This window comes from Trachemys scripta, chromosome 2, assembly GCF_013100865.1.
Source record: "Trachemys scripta elegans isolate TJP31775 chromosome 2, CAS_Tse_1.0, whole genome shotgun sequence".
Lineage (NCBI taxonomy): Eukaryota > Metazoa > Chordata > Testudines > Emydidae > Trachemys > Trachemys scripta.
In genome coordinates, this window is record NC_048299.1 from 130,324,340 (window position 1) to 130,345,285 (window position 20,946).

The window sequence follows — 20,946 nt, forward strand, 5'->3', positions numbered from 1 at the left end:
TCTGGATTGCAATGCGGTTTTTCCGTGTACTGCATGCACCAGTTTCCTGCTTTTTTTCTGAACTAGAAACCGACTCAATACAGGAAATGATGGATGAACATACTGGGAAATACTTCTGAGACCAAATAAAAAAAAAATTATACTCTTCAAATCTCTTTATTCTTTTAAAAATTGTTGAGTTTTTTTTTCTGCTGGTTAGAAAATTGTCTGACCCTTTGTGTGCTAGAGTTGCAATAGTGTCGGTGAGAATCATGTTTAAAAACTCTTGCTAGCAAGCTGCTAACATGATTTCTTAACCAGTATATTCAGTAACTGTGATACAAACAACACATACTAACAATGCCCTTATTGTATAGGTCCATCTGTTTTACAAATGCAATTATATCAGAGGAAGCCATGTTATAATTTGGTCTCCATTCATTTTGCATTTTCAGTGTAGATTGGACCTTTAGCACAGTGTTTTATAACGCACCAAAAGATATGTTTTGCCCTCACTTGCCAGATTATCACCATGCTTGCAAAAAACCATGTTTGAATGATGATCTGCCTCATGCATTTTCAACACTGGTGTAAGCAGGACCTTGGAGAAGGATTTACTTGGTTTTAATATGAATCCCTTGGAGGACAGAAACATGCTCCCATAGTGTTTCTGTCTGTCTCTAATAGACCGAACCTTGTACCCAAACTCTGCCAACTTCATGGTAGTTTGGATTCTGATCCACATCCAGATTTAAACTTTGTCTTGGATGCACGTTTAGGACATAGGTTTTGTCAAGTTGTTTTTAGTAGCACTTGGGAGTGGGATTGTGACTTCTGGCAACATCTGTCCCAAAGGCCCATTGCATGTGGGCTTGCTCAGTTTTGAATGTATATGCAAGCACCAGGTATGAGGCCATATTGGTTTCTCTAATATCACTAAATAACAGACTCATTTTTTTTTCATTAGCATTTCTTGTATAGTACACATGCTTCTGTTTGGAGAATCATTGCACAATTCATTTATTGCATTGAATAGCAGCTTATGAGTTTTTTGCATTTATTTTTGGATAAACAATATTGATGTTTCAGTACAGTTGTTATATTGTAAAACTAATTATTTTTGTGTTTTGTTTTTCTCTTTTTGTAAATTTTGACTGTAGCATTACGTTGATTTGTGTTCTGTCTCTGCTTTGGCTCAATTCCCTTACCTTTCCATTTAAAGTTAGTTGTGATTCCCTCGTTTATCCTACCCCATGTTCCTTTCTCAGTGAGGCAAACAAAAGCACGCCCATATCTTTGCAGTCCTCGTTTTCAATAATGGGGTTGAAAACCACAGTCAAGAGCATTCTGTTTAAAATCATTATGAATGTAATTTCTTTGTTTGTCCAACATGTGTGAAACATTTGCAGAACCGTTTAGCCTGTGTTGCATGATGTATATCCGTCCTTTCCTTAATATGAAGTAAGGTTCATATTGTACCCTGTTCCTCTTTCCAGTTATTTAATGATACATGTAATCTGCAAACCAGCTGAGTGTTTGCTAATTACGGAAGCTGAATTTAATAGCCCTCTCCCAGAATCCTTTACTGTGAATACCTTTTACCCTCAGTTGTAGCTATAAACTGGCATCTTATAGCTTGTGAGGCCAGAGATCTTCTATACTCTGCACTTACCTTTGGGGAAAATGGATGACACACAGAATGGTGAGCTTGATTTCCCCCATTCAATCTGGGAAATATACCCCAGCTCCTTTTAGAAATGTAAATGTTCTTGATTTATTTTCTTGGTTATTTTTTAATCCTGTTTCAAGGTTTGTGTGTTGTAATTATTTTTACAATTGCTTCTTATTTATATACAGAGTGAAAAATACTTAAATTGTTCACTGTCAATCAGGTCAGTCACTGCAATCTATATGGCTGTCCTGATAGACTTTATAGTAGTCAGCAGTTGAAAGTTTCCCACGGATGTTTCCCAGATCTATAATGTGTTAAAGAGAATTATGAAGATACATCCTACTAATTGAAATAGATTAAAACTGTGCATGGACAGTTCTCAATGTGTATCAGGGTTTATTTAAAAATTTTAGAGTTCAGTTGTGTAATTCTAAGGAAACGTTTTATTCTTAAATTAAAGGGAAATCTTTGCTGGGTAGCTTGACCTGAAAAGGTACTTGAAAGAGGAATCTTGACAGCCTGTGACAAACTAAAGTAAACATGATATTTTCCCTTTTTTGTCATTGCACAGGCATCTTCTCGATTATTGGTGCGCCCCACCAGCTCTGAGACACCCAGTGCAGCAGAACTAGTCAGCGCAATTGAGGAACTCGTCAAAAGTAAAATGGTGAGACTGATTGGAAGATGAACATGATTCAGAAGCTAAGGCAACTCCAAATGGCCCCGCTGTATAAAAAGTTCCAACACACTTACCTATGAATTCCAACATGTAGCATCATCCATTTCAAAAGCAGTCTCAAAACTTCGTGCATGCAAAGTGGCATGTATTCATGAATGTACGAGCATATATGGAATATACATATATTCAGAGAGAAAAGATTACCAGTCAATGTGAAACATACTTAAATTTATTTGTATAGCAGTAGCATCTAGCAGCACAATCAAGGATCAAAGTTCCACTGTGCATTACTCTGTATATAAACTTACATTTTAGAGTCCCTGCCCCAAAGATTTCACAGTATGTCTTATCCAGGGACAAGTGAATGAAACAAGCCAAGCAGAGTTAACTGTAAAGCTTCTATTTAAAATGCTCTTTCATTACCTCACAGTAGTTTGTTTGCTCAAGTAAAATACATCAAAAATATGAGAGTTTTATTGCTATTTGAAGAGATAGAATTTAATACTTTGTAAAAGCATACTCAGAGGTCAGTGTTAAAGTTGTGTAGAGCTTGGTTTGCAGAAGAGTACTTTCATCTCATATTTTCAGGTGACAAACTATTTCCAAACTCTTCTTTCTTTGAATACCTTTAAGATGCAGAACCAGGCACATTTTCCTCTTGCTGAGGACAGTTCTGACTTCATTATATGTAGTAATTCTTTGTTAGCTTGTGTATGCGTTCATAATACCTTTGAGGTTTAGTTTTTACTTCATTATACAGGAAAGGTAGAGGATGTATTTTTAAATGTGACACTCTGGAAAACTAAATCAGATTTTAATAAATAAAACTATCTGTGATTAGCAACGCATGTTTTCATGATTGCTCTATGTAGTCTCAAGTGGTGATATCATTCTCCCATCAGATTATTCACCAACACAGATCAGTTGCTCCTAGTTTTCGGGCCGTCTGTGTATGAGGTCAAATCCTACTGGGTTTTTATTGATTTCAAGGTCTTGAATAGTGCATCTGACTCACCAGGGTGCGGCTCAGCTGCATCTTACTGTAATGTTGGGGGGAAACATGATAAATAGCTGCAGCAAGACCTGACCCTATGGGTTGGAGTTAAACTGACTTAATAAATACTTTCTAGAACAGTCTTTCACACAATCTCTCCAACACCTCTCCTTTTCCAAAACCATATAAAATGATATTTGCTGTCTGGCTTCCAAATGCAATGGAACTGCACCCTCTTTCAACACAGAATTTTGCCCCTGGTTTTGACAGTTTATTTTGAAGAGTATAAATGACAGTTACTATTGTATGTAGTGCAGGTGCGGAGAAAAGACAGTTTTGTGAAACCAAAGGATTAAAGGTGACCTGCAAATTTTTTTTAAAACTGGTCTTGTGCAATTTTTTTTGTCTGCTTTGAAACATATAGAAGACCTTAAAGGAAGGGGCGGGGTTGGGGGTCAGCTTCCCCCAGCCAGCCCATCTGCGCTGCTTGGCCCCATCCCAGCGCAGCTGCCCATTTTGCCCTCACCTGTCGGCGGCCTGAGGGGGGGCAAAAGAGGCAATGATGTTAAAGCACTCCAGTAGCGCTTTAACATCATTGTCCCTTTTGCCGCACCCCCTATCCCTCCAGTCGGCGGCCCTGCCGGTAGGGTGGCCAACGGGGGGGGAAGGGACAGTGACGTCGGCTGCGTATGGGCTGGTACCAGCTTCTTACTGGTACACCGTACCGTTCTACTTTCACCCCTGACGAACAGAGAGTAAAACAGAGTTTCTGTCCTGAAAAGCTTAGTGTGTGCTTAAAAGAAAGAAAGAAAAAACAAACAAGCTGAAGAAAAATTATTCCTGAACTTCTACTTATACTTTATAACAGGGATCGGCAACCTTTGGCACACACCCCATCAGGGAAATCCATCAGAGTAAGCTCCCGGGCGTGCCGGGACAGTTTATTTACCTGCAGCGTCCACACATTTGGCCGATTGCAGCTCCCACTGGACGCAATTTGCTGCTCCAGGCCAATGGGGGCTGCAGGAAGTGGCGGCCAGCGCATCCCTTGGCCTGCGCCGCTTCCCGCAGCCCCCATTGGCCTGGAGCAGCAAACTGCGTCCAGTGGGAGCTGCGATCGGCCAAATGTGTGGACGCTGCAGGTAAATAAACTGTCCCGGCCCGCCCGGGAGCTTACTCTGGTGGGCCGCGTGCCAAAGGTTGCCGATCCCTGCCTTACAAAGAAGAAGAGAGAGAGGTCATCTCTTTGGACGGGGTGAGTTGGGTTTTTGGTTTTTGTGAGTCCCCTTGAATTTTTTCTGCCCTTGTCATTTAAATGCAATGGTGAGGATTTAAATTGTTCTAACTTCATTATAGTAATCTGTATTAAAAATTCAGCATTTACCAACAGTTATCACAGATTTTTCCTGTAGGTAGAATAAAACTGGTAACAGTGTGACAAATTTTGACTTTTTAATGGCTATCCTAGTGCGCTGTCTTATTTTTTTTTAACTCACTAAGGTAATGTTAAACACTTGAGTATCAAACAGAGGTTCCATATTTTTTAACAACTGTAAATGTGTATTCATTTTGTGCAGTGCTTTGTGCATTTAAAGACAGCATGGATAGAAGGCAAGATAAATAAATATTGCAACATTTTATGAATACACTTTTAGGCACTGGAAGATCGTCCAAGTTCACTGTTGGTAGACCAAGGTGACAGCAGCAGTCCATCTTTCAACCCTTCAGACAACTCCCTTCTCTCTTCCTCGTCACCCATAGATGAAATGGAAGAAAGGAAATCCAGCTCTTTAAAAAGACGACAGTAAGATTGGCTTACAAATTTATATTTCCCCTCTGTTCTCAATCAGGTAACATTTATAAAGTCCTTTGCATCCTTTCAAAACAGACTGTTTTAATTTAACAGAAGAAGTAGTTCTTTTTCCCTTCCAGCTTGCATGTTAGGCATCAAATGGATGATTTGGTTCTTCCTGAAAACCAGCTGTTGTTCAAAGAGAATTCTCAGGCATATTATTTCCAGTACTAAGTTCACCCAAAAGTCCTGTCAAACATGTCAGTCTCAGCCTTCATGGAGGAGGATGCTGGCTTTTAAATATTCTCAAGGGTATTTTTAGGTTCCAAAAACCATTAATCATTGCTTTTTCCTGAAACCGTCTTTCTCTACCTTGAATTCAAATGATAGTTGGGAAGATCCAGAAATATTCGTTGACGTTTCAGCTGGTATTGAAGATTAATCGTATGTATGTCGGTGTTAAAATAATAGACATCTTCAGTTTGTTTGCTTATGAATCTCGTGCTGTTTCTTGTGAGTCAAATATTGGAATTCTTTTTAATTAATGTTTTAATTGTCCTGACCCATGCAGCAAAAGTCCTGGCTGCTGCAGCTATAGTTTATAAACACAAGAAATAAGAATGACCTGAAGACAGTGAAGCATCCAGATTCGGAAAGTCAGATGTAAACTCTCCCTTACTAAATGTGCATAACTGCAAACTTGTAAAATGTTGTATGCCCATTCTTAATCCTCTTTAAGAATTTTTATCCACATGAATACATTTTTCTCCCTGAATGTTTTTTCACCTTTCCCCCTCCTTGTAGCTATGTCTTACAGGAATTAGTGGAGACGGAGCGAGATTACGTCCGAGATCTGGGTTATGTAGTTGAGGTATGTTAGTTCAACCTTTCTAAATTGCTTTTATTAATCTCATTGCCAGTCATCTTTGTAGCTCGCACACTCTTCTTTTATAAGAAAAAGAACGAGTCTACTTTAGGTGTGGGTTTTTCTATAGGAATTTAAGAAAAAACAGGATTTGATATAGAATTCCCAGTGTGTCTCCTTCACACTATTTCATGCATCCTTTTTTTTTCCCCTTATAAGAATATTAGTTCTTTATCATTAATGTTTTAAATAGTGACATCCAATAACATCTGAAACAATAGGCACAGTTTAATTAGTTGAGGCAGTGTGGTCTAGTGGATAGACTGCTGGACTGGTACTCAGAAGACTTGGCTTCTACTCCTAACTCTGCTACTGCTCTACTGGGTGACATTAGGAAAGTCTCTTCACCTCTTTGTGTCTGTTTCCCATCTGCAGAATGGGGATTAAGATACTGACCTGCTTTGTAAATTGCTTAGATCTGCTGATTTCCTGATTTAGCTAGTTCTAAATATGTTCCAGAAAATTACCTTTTTCCCAAGTTTAGACATATTCCTTAGAGGAGCTGGTTGACAGGTCTGTTAACTGGATTAAAAGCCATCTCCTAGGTGAGGCAGCAGCCTAGAGTGTTGAATAAATATCAGGTTTCAAAGTGGTAGCCCTGTTAGTCTGTATCCGCAAAAACAATGAGGAGTCCTTGTGGCACTTCAGAGACTAACAAATTTATTTGGGCATAAGCTTTTGTGGGCTAACACCCACTTCATCAGATGCATGGAGTGGAACATACAGTAGGGAAGTATAAATACATAGCATATGAAAAGATGGGAGTTGCCTTACTAAGTGGGGGGTCAATACTAATGAGGCAATTTAATTTAAGTTGGAAGTAGGCAATTCTCAACAGTTGACAAGAAGGGGTGGAAATCACTTTTGTAGTTGTTTTTACAAAAACTAATTTCCCCTTGCTAAATACTCACACCTTGTCAACTGTTTGAAATGGGCCACCTTGTTTACATTGGCTCATTAATACTACAAAAGTGATTTCCACCCCTTCTTGTCAACTGTTGAGAATTGCCTATTTCCACTTTAAATTAAATTGGCTCGTTAACATTGACCCCCCACTTGGTAAGGCAACTTCCATCTTTTCATATGCTATGTATTTATACCTCCCTACTGTATGTTCCACTCCATGCATCTGATGAAGTGGGTTTTAGCCCACAAAAGCTTATGCCCAAGTAAATTTGTTAGTCTCTAAAGCGCCACAAGAACTCCTAGTTTTTTTTTTTTTTAATAAATATCAGATACTCCAGGCCTTAAATGTACTAAACAATCAGTTATACAGACTTAGTGTTTATTAAATAGGTGGGATCAAAGTATTATTCTATGTGCATGCTATGCTTGAAGGTCAGTGCTAATGTACAAGGTCTTAAGTATTCCAAGTTTAGTGGTTGACAAATACTCTTTTTACTGTGCTTAAATGGGAACTAGTAAGAAGGGAACTCTAGTACAAGTTAAGGTTCCAGATTTTTTAAAAATTCTTATTACTGTGGATTTCTTACAGACGTTGATGAGAGACAATTTGTCAAATTCTTATTGGGGTACCATCCAGATAATCCTGTATTTCTTTCATTTTATACATCTTTGTGCTTTGAAAGATGCTTTGTGAAAGATAATGTAAAAAAAAATGACAATAAAATAGATGGAGAAGTATACCCCTTTTCAATAATTGTACAAGGTCATAGGGCTGGGAAGCTATAAGGCAAAAAAAAAAAAAAAGCCTGTTACCCTCAGTGTTTCAGATGGGACATCATAAAGTCATTTGGGACCACAATGTGGTCTCTGTAAACAGAAGGCTTACCAGGCCAAATGTGAAAAGAAATGCTTTTTAAAACTGGGAAATGTGAAACTTTGATTTCATGTACTTGTGGGAAGTGAAAATACACTGAAAAATGAAATTAAAAAAACTGGCTAAATTTAAATATAGTTGAGACAAATCTTATTTCAATAAAATTGTTAATTTGACAGCTAAATACACTGCTACATGTAATATTGGATTCTAACACCCTATTGATTAAGTGACTTAAATAAGAGCTTGCAGTTTAAAAATTCTTAAGCTCCTTAAAGAGAGAGAGAGAAAGAAACCCACCGTTTAAACCTGGACATTTCACAAAGAATTGCTCTGGATTGTTTCAGGGTTACATGGCACTTATGAAAGAAGATGGTGTACCTGATGACATGAAGGGGAAAGACAAGATTGTATTCGGCAACATTCACCAAATTTACGACTGGCACAGAGAGTATGTATGTTTTTAATTTAAGAATTATCTGTTACTGGTAGAAAATAATTTTATAACATACTGAATGCACACAGGGAAAAAACCCTACATCTATGCAATACTAGATGGCAATAAAAGTGTTTCAAAGGTTATAAAAACAAGTAACAAGAAATTAAGAGCAGCTGGTCCTACACTTTTACAGTGAAAATTAATTTCTGAGTTAAGACTATTCCTATAGTTATATGTATGGAAACTATTCAGAATAAATATGTAAACATATCAAGCATTTGGATTGACCTATCTTGTATAGATAACATTTAGTGTGACTATTTAGTTGATCCTATTAAGAATGCATTAAGGAAAAGAAAAAATCACGTATCTTATGCAGTAACATGCGCAGTACTTACCTATTCTTCTGACAGTGAGAGGCTAACCTGTGAATGGTCAAAAACAGTTTTTATTCTCAAATTTCAGTGGTAGTGTAGTTATGAGCACATCAAGGATTCAGAATGAGTAGAAGAGAAATTTGAATCCCCATAGCAAACAAAAGGATTGCAATGATGAATCACTGTTGCTTCTTTTTGTTCTTTACTTAAAAATGCCTCTTGCTTTGAAGCCCTTCAATATATTCTTTATATAGACTTCAGTTGCAGATAGGACAAGGATCACAGCAGTGAAGAGAGTGTGAACACAAAGAATGCAACCACCACTTTGTTTTAACATTACCTGTTGCCATATAATGTGGTACAAGCTAAATGATTTCTTCTTTGTTCAGCTTCTTTTTAGGAGAATTGGAGAAGTGCCTTGAAGATCCAGAAAAACTGGGATCCCTCTTCGTTAAGCATGTAAGTACAAACATCCTCTTTCAAGCAGGTAGTGCCAATGGCTGGTATTACTAGTGACTAACCTCACTATATAAAGGATTTATCTGTGGAGCAGCACAGGTGAAAAGTCAGTAGAATAAAATAACACAGGGTAAGAGGCAGAGACACAGAATTAGGTTAACAGGGAGTCTAATTTTTGTTTGCAATGCCTTCTTGTGGAGAAAATTGTTAACAGGGTACCTGTCTCTCAAGTCAATCTCAGCTCCTCTTTTAGGAGGCTGTAGTTTCATATGACCAGATGAAAAAAAAATCCTCTCAAATCCTAATGCAGTACTTACAGAGTAATAAAAACTCTAGGTGGAAAAGATCTGTTTGGCACTGGGAGAACTGAGTGACCTATGGAGGATTGATTTTCTAGCTCTGTATCTAGTCTAACATCATATGTCTCCTTTTACCACTTACCTTGGAAGAAAAAGGTACAACTTTAAGAGCCAGGAATTCATGAATTCTAATTCTGAGCTTTTCTCTGCAGCATTAGACAAGTCACTCACCTTTTTTTCCTTCCCGCCTTGCTGTAAAATGGAAATTAAAATAATGCACTACACTTGGATACCACAGTAATCAGCACCTTAGAAGTAATTATGATAAATAATATCTCAAATGTTAATTTTGTGAAATACTTTGAAATTCAAAGTATTATATGCAACTCAGTTGTCTGTTTTTCCATGATTTTATCGTTCTCGGTGTCCCAATGTCAGGTGTATTTGTGTGGATGTTTGTGTAGTACCATGTTCAGATCTATAACTTCTGCATGTACAGTTACGCTTTTGGGTCAGAGATATCCAGTTTTCAACTAATAGTAACTCTTAGACAGATACTTCAAACTATTTGAGGATTTTTCTTTTCTGGCTAATTTCTTAATTTGTTATGTTTGAAGTATACCTGCTTATTTGTTCTTGATACAGAATTTATTCTACCAGAAGGCAGAATGACCCTTTTAACGTAGAAGGATACATTTAGATATATATGCTTTTTTATTATACTCCATCTCAGCCTGTCACTTTTTTTCTGACTGCAGTACATTATCTTTGTGTCTCTTTGTTTATTCTTCCTAGGAGAGAAGGTTGCACATGTACATAGTTTACTGCCAAAACAAACCAAAGTCTGAGCACATTGTCTCGGAATACATTGATACATTTTTTGAGGTAAGTCTCAGAGAGTAACATACATTTTCAGGGTGGAAGTTGGGTTTAATTCCAGACTATGAGAGTTCTTCTTTGCTCTTTAATTTTGTTGCTCTTTAAGAGATAGATTAGCACCACTGCCACTACCCTCAGAAGGTGGCTGCTGGCATTCAAATTTGAGATACATTCATTGATACCAAATGAGTGAGCTTCACTCTTGGTAGGCCAAGGCAGGTGTTTTTAATGTACATCTCTACTCCGATGTAACACGAATTCAGATATAAAGCGGTAAAGCAGTGCTCCGGGGGGGGCTGCGCACTCCGGCAGATCAAAGCAAGTTCAATATAACGCGGTAAGATTTTTTGGCTCCCGAGGACAGCGTTATATCAGGGTAGAGGTGTATTATACTTATTATTAAGCCGTAATGCAGACAGAGGGATGAATTACAATATGAATGCAAATGGCAAAATTTGTTTTCGCTATACAGTACTTTTAAGACTCATCAGAAATTCAGCTACTGTAGACAAAACATGAGGTGTTAAGACAAAACCCTTTAGCTTAAGGTTTTGTCTTACATGTTTGTCATAGTAGCTTATGTTCAGATCTCCTGCCAGTTCTACAGATCAACCCTGAGGGCCTTAAATAAGGCAGAAAAGTTGACAGTAGCAAAAATAAGTAAACTAAAAAGCAGATGATATGAACTATAAAGGTAATTTCTGTTCATTTTATAATTTGGGTTAAAACCTCCTTGAGACACTGATTCTGTATTCGTGATTCTGACAAAAGCACTGTTGAAGTTTGTGGGAATGTTTTATGAATAAACTAAGAATAAAATCCATTCTACCCTCCAGAATGCAGGAGTATTTGAGCTCTAGCTGGGTGGAATGAGGGGCTGTTGAGAAAGTAAAATCCGCCTTTCATTGCCAGGCTATGGGAGTTGTTTGAGGTTGCTGGTCCCCTGGAGGGCTGCTGGTCCCTTTTGAGGGTTGCTATTCCAGCCAGTGAGTTAGAATAGCAGTTTCAGTAATTGCACAGATATTGGTGAGACTGGATCTGTGGAGAGGTTGTTTTGAAGCCTCATCCCTGGTTTATTTCTTTGTGGCCATCAACACAGGATTATGTGGCCTGGAATAGAAATCCTTTCTGCAGCACATAGGACAGGAGGGGTGGGCAAACTTTTCGGCCCGAGGGCCACATCGGGGAATAGAAATTGTATGGTGGGCCATGAATGCTCACAAAATTGGGTTGAGGTGCGGGCTCTGGGGATGAGGAGTTTGGGGTATAGGAGGGAGCTCTGGGCTGGGACCAAGGGGTTCAGAGGGCGGGAGGGGGATCAGGAGTGCAGGAGGGGTGCAGGTTCTGGCTGGGAGTGCAGGCTCTGGGTGGGGGTTGAGGATGAGAGGTTTGGGGTTCAGGAGGGTGCTCCAGGCTGGGATCAAGGGGTTTGGAGAGCGGGAGGGGGATCAGGGCTGGGGCAGGGGGTTGGGGCATGGGGAGAGGCTCAGGGGGTGCAGGCTCCAAGCGGTGCTTACCTCAAGTGGCTCCCAGAAGCAGTGGCATGTCCCTTCTCCAGCTTCTATGTGGAGGTGCGGGCAGATGGCTGCATGCTGCCCCATCTGCAGGTACTGCCTCTGCAGCTCACATTGGAGCGCATAGAAGCCGGAGTGAGGCCATGCCGTGGCTTCTGGGAGCCGTGTGATGCAGCCCCCGACCCAGCGCCCCATCTAAAGCACCAGAGCAGGGCCGAACCATGTAGTGCAGCTTGCAGGCTGGCTTAAAACGGCTCGCGGGCCGGAGTTTGCCCACCCCTGGCATAGGAAGTGCAAAGGAATTTGTGTGACTGCTTTGCCAGCAGCTCCCTTCCCACATCATCACAGCCTCTCTGCCCATAGTATCATACTAGCTCTCCCCATGAGACCACCTTAAGATCTCAGTCCTGCAAATGCTTGAAGCATGTGAGCATTACCATTGAATTCATGTGCATAAGCTTTTGCAGGTTTGGATCCAAAGTAAGGACTGAAGAACTGGGCCCCCTGGTTATAAGAAAAGCTTTGAAAAGACAGAATTTGGAATACTTTGGGAATAAAGATGATACAAATAAAACAGGAATAGCTTTTAAGATTGTCACAAGAAAATGAGAATTTGGAGCACAAATTCAAGATTAAATTCATTTCTGCTCTCTGCCTTAGCTCCTTGACAGTAAAAGTACTGGTCTATATCCAAGTAAAACCAGTAAAATTTAAAGCTAACGCTCTTCATTTTACAACCTTTAGGACTTGAAGCAGCGCCTGGGCCACAGACTTCAGCTCACAGACTTGCTAATAAAACCAGTGCAGAGAATTATGAAATACCAATTGTTACTCAAGGTGAGGTGATGCTGGGTACCCTTTCAGTGTAACCACCTTTACTAAAGAAGAACTGAAAAATCTTATTACTGTTGGCTTTGTTTTTTGGGTAGTAGAATTGTAAATGGTGAAGGGGCTCTTCGTACTCGACATAAACCAGAATTTTTAATACTGTATTTCAGTTTGTTTCCTAACTTGGGTTCACACAGTTCTCTGAATCACAGTAAATAGCTTGGACCAAATTCTGATACAGTTTAAACCAGTGTAAATCCACATTAACTCTTCAGTGTAGTAGAAGGGCTTAGGATTTGCACCCATGTAACTGAAGGCAAAATTTGTTTGATTTTTCCTCTGATTTTTTTCTTTAATTAATTTTATAATTCCTTTAGCACCTTTTGTCTGAGTGTTTGGCAAAATGTATTATTAGCCCTTTCTACCAAAGAGGATTGATGACTCAGTAAATGTTCTTGAATGATCTGAAATCAGATGTGAAGCTTAGCACTAAAAACATACCTAACGCATGTCAGAAAGAGGCTTTGAAAAATTAAGTATTTTTATTATTTTCTTAAGAGCATCTTTTGGAACATTTAATTCTCACACAAATAGGAGCCAGTTTGGACTTGAGATAATTTTACCTTTTCCCTTACAGGACTTCCTCAAATACTCTAAAAAAGCTAACCTTGACACAACAGAACTAGAGGTACTTTTGGCATTTTCTTTATTGACTTACCTACCTGTGTTCCACACTTCTTTTACTTCCAGTGCAGTGCTTGTGAACAAGTCGGGTTATATAAAACTACTGTTCTGTTTCAGCTCTAATTGTCCTGCTGATTAAATATACTGAACTATATTGTAAAGGCCCTGCCATGACACACACAATCCACCACTGGAGAGTTAAATTTTGATTTTCTCTCCTTGGCTTTAACAGAGAGCTGTAGAGGTCATGTGCATAGTACCGAAACGGTGCAACGACATGATGAATGTTGGCCGCCTTCAAGGATTTGATGTAAGTTGGTTTTCTTTCTTAAAATGGTGCATACATTTCTGTTCTCTTTATGACATATTTCCAGATGAATTTATATTGTATCTGGGATGGTTCTGCATTTCTCACTATCTGGGAAGCAAATTTTTGCTCCTACTTATTTGTGTTAATGCAAAATGGGAAAGGAGAATCTTAATGTGAGCCCTGCCCAAGAGCAGGCCAGCGTGGTACATCGTTTGACCGACCTTCTCAAAAACATGACCTGTCTTGTCTCTCGCATTGCTTGACTCCTATATGAGTAAAATTGATCCTCAGGAACTACCAGTGGGGGAAATGTTTTCAATATGACATATTGACAAATATCTTCTTGCAAGAAGTTAGTCAATTGCATACAAATGATTTAAAAGGGATTTTGAGTGAGTGAGTGCCTTTCTCTCATGTATCAATCAGTGAACATACATAAAAACTACTCTGAACACTAAAAAAACCCTTGTAATGAGGTTTTATTTCTTGGAGAGGTTCAGAAAAATTAACTAATGGATTAAATGAATTTGTTTCTGCTTCTGTTTTTTAGGGTAAAATTGTAGCCCAGGGTAAACTCCTGCTGCAGGACACATTCCTGGTCACAGACCAGGACACAGGACTTCTGCCACGTTGCAAAGAAAGGCGGGTCTTCCTGTTTGAGCAGATTGTCATATTCAGTGAGCCACTAGATAAAAAGAAAGGTTTCTCCATGCCGGGATTCTTGTTTAAAAACAGTATCAAGGTAACTGTTGTCTGTGAGCATGATAGGGTTTGTACAGTGGGGTACCAAGGTAATCATTTTCTGGTAATGGCCTACCAACTCATGAACCTATGTCTTTACCAGTAAACCTAGAAGAATGGTAGCATTAAGCTCACTACTAAAAACACATGCAAACAATTCTGTGCTCAGCTGTGACAACACATTAAAATCTTTCCATGCCGGCTTTCAGACCTCTTCTGCCTTAAATACAGTAATATAAATGTACTCATTGTAACTTGATATGCCCTACACTAAGGGGCTGTGTCTCAACTCTGTGTTCACATCTTATCACAGATCATTGCAATACCTGCCCTTACAGTAACATGTCTGTATCGTAAAGCTTGAAGGCAGTAACTTGAAGTATTAGTCCCCAAGAAATCTCAGCCCAAACCAAATGTGAATACTTGCCAACAGTACTGAAATCTTGACTAGAATGCCTGTCAAATCACATGACTCGACTTCCACAGACTGATCCCTCAAACATTTTAGCCCTGCCCTTAAGCAGTGGTGTGCTGCACAATTATGTTGGATACGCCCAGCAGTAATCTGACTGGGGGCTTCTGAGCAAGAGGGTAAATTGGTATGTGCATGGGTTGATCTGAATGGCTATACTGAGCTCTGGATGCAAGCCATGCTTCCTAGTCCTGCTCTGATTTGGCAGCTTGTACTTGTTTGGAAATAGTTGCTTTCTTATAGTGGATTGTTTATAGACTACAGATTAAAGTACAAAACTACTGTAGTATTTTAAATAAAAGGAAGGAGTGAGCGGAGGACTCTACTAAGGGGAATTTCACTGTGCTACCATGGAATGGATCACATTTGACTTCTGTCTGACCTTGAGTCATAGTTTCTGAAATGCAAGATGCTCTTAGTGATTGAGTGAAATCTTAAGTGATGTGACAAGGATGACAAGTATCCATCATTAATCCTTAATTTCATTTAATAATTTATTTTACAGTAATCCTGACTACATTAAATAATCATTATCTTAAATGTTTTGAAGACTTTAGAAGCTCAGAGCTCCTGGCTAGGGCTATTGATGGTATCTTTGCAATACAATAGATACAATAAATTCTCTCTCATTAAGGTGAGTTGTCTTTGCCTGGAGGAAAACGTGGACAGTGATCCATGTAAATTTGCACTAACATCAAGAACAGGGGATGTCTTGGAGACCTTTGTTTTGCATTCTGCCAGTCCAGGCATACGCCTATTGTGGATCCATGAAATCAACCAAATTCTGGAAAACCAGCGTAATTTTTTGAATGGTAAATCATTTGTGTTAATCTTTCTGCCCTAGGCTCAGTACTGGATGCCCCAACTACTTGCTTTCCTTCATATTTCATCTGCTCTAGTTTAAGTAATACTCCAAAAGATTTCTCTCTTCTGGGGTGGTAGGCCTTTCAGCTGGGGGGGACATGCCCATTGTTTTCACTTCCCAACAAATGTTTGAACTTGTGGAGTGGCCTGTGATTGACTATTTCAAAGTGCTTTATAGGAAAGAATTAAAAATTCATATCAGCGTCCCTCTGATATGAGGAAATAGTGTATCCACTTTAAACAAATGGGAGTTTTTGGAGGGCTGAACCAAAGTGACAGTCTAACGTTACAGGATAAATGTATTTCAGTTGCATTACTGCATAGTTTTTTCAACAGCATTTAGTTCTGTAACATTTAGTGTCACAAGGAGAAAGCTAGGAAAAGCTAGTAATTGCCACTGATCTCAAAAGGCTCCGTTCACTGACCTTCACACGAGCGTTTCTAGCTTTCAATCACTCGTTCTTCCTCACCGTAGATTGTTTTTTTTCATTGTGAAAGAACTGGTTTAAAAATCATATAAGAAGACATGCTGGAAACAGGATGTGGTGGTTAGAGCACAGGACTGGGAGCTGGGAGTTGTGGCAGGTATTTACAACTAAGCCACTGACTCGTGACCTAAGAGAAATTGCTTAACCTCTGCCGCAGCTTCCCCGTCTGTTTTGGGAATATAATCTTACCCACCAACCTACCTTGCAGGGATGTCATGAAGCATTCATGTCTGTAAAGCATTTTGAGGTCAGTGGGTTAAAGGTGTAATGTAAGAATAAAGTTCGTTTTCGATCAAACTCTAAGATTGCATTAAACATATCCTGCTTTAACCTCCCCTCTTCTCTCTCCCTCTGCTCCTTCCCCTATTTTTAAATTGCAGCCTTGACATCACCAATTGAATATCAGAAAAACCACAGTAGCGGTGGCGGTGGCAGCAGTAACAGCAGCGGCCCCAGCAGCTGTAGCGGAATTACCAGCTCCAGCCGTAGCAGGCCCTCCCGGATCCCCCAGCCTGTCAGACACCATTCCCCAGTCCTGGTCTCCTCTGCAGCCTCCGCCCAAGCAGAGGCAGACAAGATGTCAGGTATGTCCATTCATAATCCTTCCCTGCCACCCCACAGCACATCCCTAGAGACTGGCCTCAGCCAGCCAGCCAGGCACCCTCCCATTGCAGAACCGGATGGTCCTGAGAGAGAAGCTGAGCAGATTCCCAAGATGAAAGTTATTGAGAGCCCCAGGAAGACAGCTGGAAATGTTTCTGGGTCAGCAGACGGAGCCCAGAAAGAATTGCGTGGGAGCTCGGAGGACAATCGCTCAAGGAGCAGCATAGGATCTCTGACGCTCGGGAAGCCAAGGCCAGGAGCCATCTCTCCAATGAACTCTCCTCTCTCAACGACTTTCCCTTCTCCTTTTGGCAAGGAAACCTTTCCACCCAGCAGTCCCCTGCAAAAGGGCTCCTTTTGGAGCTCCATCCCAGCATCCCCTGCCAGCCGCCCTGGCTCCTTCACTTTCCCTGGGGACAATGACTCCCTCCAGCGCCAGGTCCACCGCCACTCTTCACACAGCAAGGACACAGACCGCATGAGCACATGCTCCTCGACCAGCGAGCAGTCAGTTCACTCCACCCAAAGTAATGGGGTAAGAGCGGAGCACCTCTGTCCTGCGAGCTCTTCTAAAACCTTCCCATGCTCCCCTTCTGTGCGTTACCATCACTCTCCATACTAACTTCTGGCTCTCCAGTGCTGCACTGCTCTGAAATAATCAACTGTTCCAATATCTTCTCTACGCAAACAAATAGAATATATATTCTATGTCTGTGTGTGTATGCATAAAACAGACTTGTGATATGTATACAGACACAACACAACTGCTAACAAAGTTGTGACTTCCACCTCTGCTGAAAACATAAATCACTAGTCTGATTCATACTAACTTGCTCTCCTGGCTTTTTTGTCTCTAATCCGAAGGCAGATAATTAACATGCTGAATTTGACAATCACATGGCCTCTGTTTATGCGCCACCAACAGCGTGTTTTAAATTTCTGGTTGGCCAATTGTCTTGGGGCTCCCCCCCCACACACACACACACATCCATCCCTTTTTTGTTTTTTTACTATATAGTTTTGACTTTGATGAGGCATTCACGTCACACTCCCTGGGTTGCCTTATTTTACTCCTGTCAGCCTTAATTGAACTGCAGCATTCTTTTCACTCATCTTGAAATCCCATATCAGGTCAGTGAAGCTTCCAAGTATCAACTGAAAACACACAAACCAAAAAAACTGTCTGCCCCCAAAAAGTTAGAAAGTGGAAATATCACTCCACGTTTTTATTCCCCTATGTAAAAGAAACTGTGTTAGGGCATCTGGAGATTCAACCTTTTAATCTGCACTTTTTTGTGTGTGGGGAAAAAAGGGTTAACAGAATCCGCATCCTCTACCGATGTCCACCAGGAAACGCAACATAGTGATCATGGGGCATGTGCCAATTTAATGCACAACAAATGAATGTCACTCACTGTGAATGTGATAGGCATGTCACCATGCCTTTTACCAGCATTTGGTTTTCCCTCACTAAGTGTTGTATTCACAAGTGTTTGTTTTTTCAGTACCTGTCACAGCTCCTACACAATACCAATTGCAAATCACCTAACCTGCAATAGTTTTTTAAACGCATGCACTTCTTGGTAGAATTGTTTAACATATAGAGCTCTCTCTTGATGTTTTAGTTATTACACTTACCTTTGTAATAGCCTTAGAGGAAAAAAATTGTGCTTTGCATGTATTCTTTTTTTATTTGATCTGGTCTCCTTTCTAATTTTCATTTGGTTTGGCTTTGTCTTGCCTTTATCTTTTTCTTTAGTCTAGCAGAATGTTATGTTAATGTGATATCTAGGGTAAATAGATGTCTTTTCAATAAATGAATAGAGCATTAATAAGATAAGATATTTTTATGTATACTAAAGCAATAAAATCAATTTCTTCTGTCATTCCCAAATAAGGCTTTAAATCAATTATTAAAATTCCATTTTTTGAATAGGGACATTCATGCATACTTGAAAGGGAGGCCATAATTTCTGTGTTTGCTTTCTACAGTAGCCAATACTATCTAAATATGCCTTCTCCCTCACAACTCACCTTCTCTTTTTGCTTGATTATAGAGGTAGGTCTTAATTTTACATCTATAATGTCACTTTCTGTCGTCATACAAGGTGATGTCACATATTTTAACTTAGTGACTTCACTCTGTGATTGACTAATTGGAGAAAATGAGCTGTGAAGGTTTGTCCTTAAATTTGATGTACACCTCTACCCCGATATAACGCTATCCTCGGGCGCCAAAAAATCTTACTGCATTATAGGTGAAACCGCGTTATATCGAATTTGCTTTGATCCACTGGAGTGCGCAGCCCCGCCCCCCCGGAGCACTGCTTTACCACATTATATCCAAATTCGTGTTATATCGGGTGGCGTTATATCGGGGTAGAGGTGTATTCATTTGTGGATGTGTGTTTGTACATATTTACACACACATATATAGATGTAGTTAAATTATATGTGTAAAAATATACATACACGTGCACTCACATATGCATGTGTTTCTGTTTCATAACTGAAAAGGGGGCAACCCTGAAAAACACATGAAATTAACCTTCTAGTCTGGCTCTTGTAAAAGCTGTGAGAAACACCTATTCAAAACATAGAAGATTTCTACTTAGTAGGATTGTCAAGTATGTGGAAACAATTCTTGGTTAAGTTTTTACGGTACACAATGCTTGGATTATGGGGGGAAGTACATGGTACTTTTCAGGTTTTCCCTTCTTGGGCTACATTGCTGTGCAGTTTCCCTGACAGTACTAGCAGTTGGCAAGTAGTTCTGGTGGGATGATTCACATGTTTGCAATGTTAAAATCAATGGTTATAACCTATTTAGGAAGGAGCAAACAGGCAAAAGGAGACTGGGAATGACACTCTATGTCAAAAATGGCATTCTCTGTTTCCTAGTCACTGATAACTCAAGAAAAAATTATCTTGAATGCTTATGGATCAATGTCTTATCAGATAATTCACAAGATGGGGTATTAGTTGGTGTCTGCTGCAGACCCCCAAACAGGATGGCCGGCTTCTTTCACATCTATATATAATGGATAGGAAAAAAAGCTGCGTGATCATGGGGACTTGAGTTTAAGTGACATATTCTGGAATGTGTCTTGCTGCCAGTATTAAAACATCCCTGGAATTTCTAAATATTATGACAATCTCCTAACTCAAAAAGTGTTGCATCCAAGATGGGGGAATTCTATATTAGACCTCTTCTTGACAGATAAAGAGGAACTGATCACAGAACTAAAAATTAGAGGTAACTTAGATACAAATGATCATGACTTGATCACATTTATAATGTGCAAACAGAATAAAGTCCAGATCACTAATAAATGTGTTCTTGATGCTTTAATAGGCCCAGTTTCACAAAGCTGAAAACAATTACAAGCCAAATCAGCTGGGAGGCATAATTTAATCAGAAATATGTGAATGATAATTGGGAATTGTTTAAGAACGTGTAACTAGATTCTCATATTGGTTAAAAAAGAAAAAGAAACTACCTGGTACAGAAGGGGAGTGAAGGCAGCTATAAAAAATTTAAAAATAATATATAGCAAATGGAAGAAAGGGGAAGTTAATAGTAATGAATATAAATTAGGAATTACAGAAGATTGATAAGGAAAGCAAAGGGACACAAGGAGAAATCTATGGCCAGCAGAGTTAAGGATGATAACTAGGTAATCTTGAGTAGGAGTAGAGAGATTATTTTACTTCTGTACTTTCCACTGGTGCAGCCACTGCTGGAAAACAATTCAAGGATGTTGATAAATTGGAAAGAGTTTACAGAAGAGTCACAAGAATAGTTAAAGGGTCAGAAAACATGCTGATAGTGATGGACTCAAGGGACTCAATCTATTTAGTTTAACAAAGAGAAAGTTTGAGGGGTGACTTGATTACAATCTATATGTACCTTCATGGGGAACAAATATTTGATAATTGGCTCTTCAGTCTAGCAGAAAAAGGTATAATACAGTTCAGTGGCTGGAAGTTGAAGCTAGACAAATTCAGAAAGGAATTAAGGCGTACATTTTTAACAGTGAGGGAAGCTAACATTTGGAACAATTTACCAGGGTTGTGGTGGATTCTCAATTGTGGACAATTTTTAAATTAGGATTGGATGTTTTTCTAAATGATATGCTCTAGAAATTACTCTGGGAAAGATCTCTCC

General features: G+C 39.5%; 1 protein-coding gene across 4 annotated transcripts in view; it reads left to right on the forward strand.

Moving 5' to 3' along the window:
- TRIO (trio Rho guanine nucleotide exchange factor) overlaps nucleotides 1–20,946 on the forward strand; it is a 418,347-nt gene that overhangs the window by 368,693 nt on the left and 28,708 nt on the right. For 2 of the 4 annotated variants that reach the window (XM_034761548.1, XM_034761549.1), the window contains exons 37-48: nucleotides 2,223–2,318; nucleotides 4,980–5,128; nucleotides 5,921–5,987; nucleotides 8,169–8,272; nucleotides 9,027–9,096; nucleotides 10,191–10,280; nucleotides 12,533–12,625; nucleotides 13,254–13,304; nucleotides 13,533–13,610; nucleotides 14,161–14,352; nucleotides 15,458–15,635; nucleotides 16,556–17,313. In XM_034761548.1, coding sequence (XP_034617439.1) covers nucleotides 2,223–2,318; nucleotides 4,980–5,128; nucleotides 5,921–5,987; nucleotides 8,169–8,272; nucleotides 9,027–9,096; nucleotides 10,191–10,280; nucleotides 12,533–12,625; nucleotides 13,254–13,304; nucleotides 13,533–13,610; nucleotides 14,161–14,352; nucleotides 15,458–15,635; nucleotides 16,556–17,313 — 1,926 coding nt within the window. Of the gene's footprint in view, nucleotides 1–2,222; nucleotides 2,319–4,979; nucleotides 5,129–5,920; nucleotides 5,988–8,168; nucleotides 8,273–9,026; nucleotides 9,097–10,190; nucleotides 10,281–12,532; nucleotides 12,626–13,253; nucleotides 13,305–13,532; nucleotides 13,611–14,160; nucleotides 14,353–15,457; nucleotides 15,636–16,555; nucleotides 17,314–19,295; nucleotides 19,406–20,946 lie in introns of all 4 variants that reach the window. The other 2 variants (XR_004644600.1, XM_034761550.1) reach the window with 2 other exon arrangements.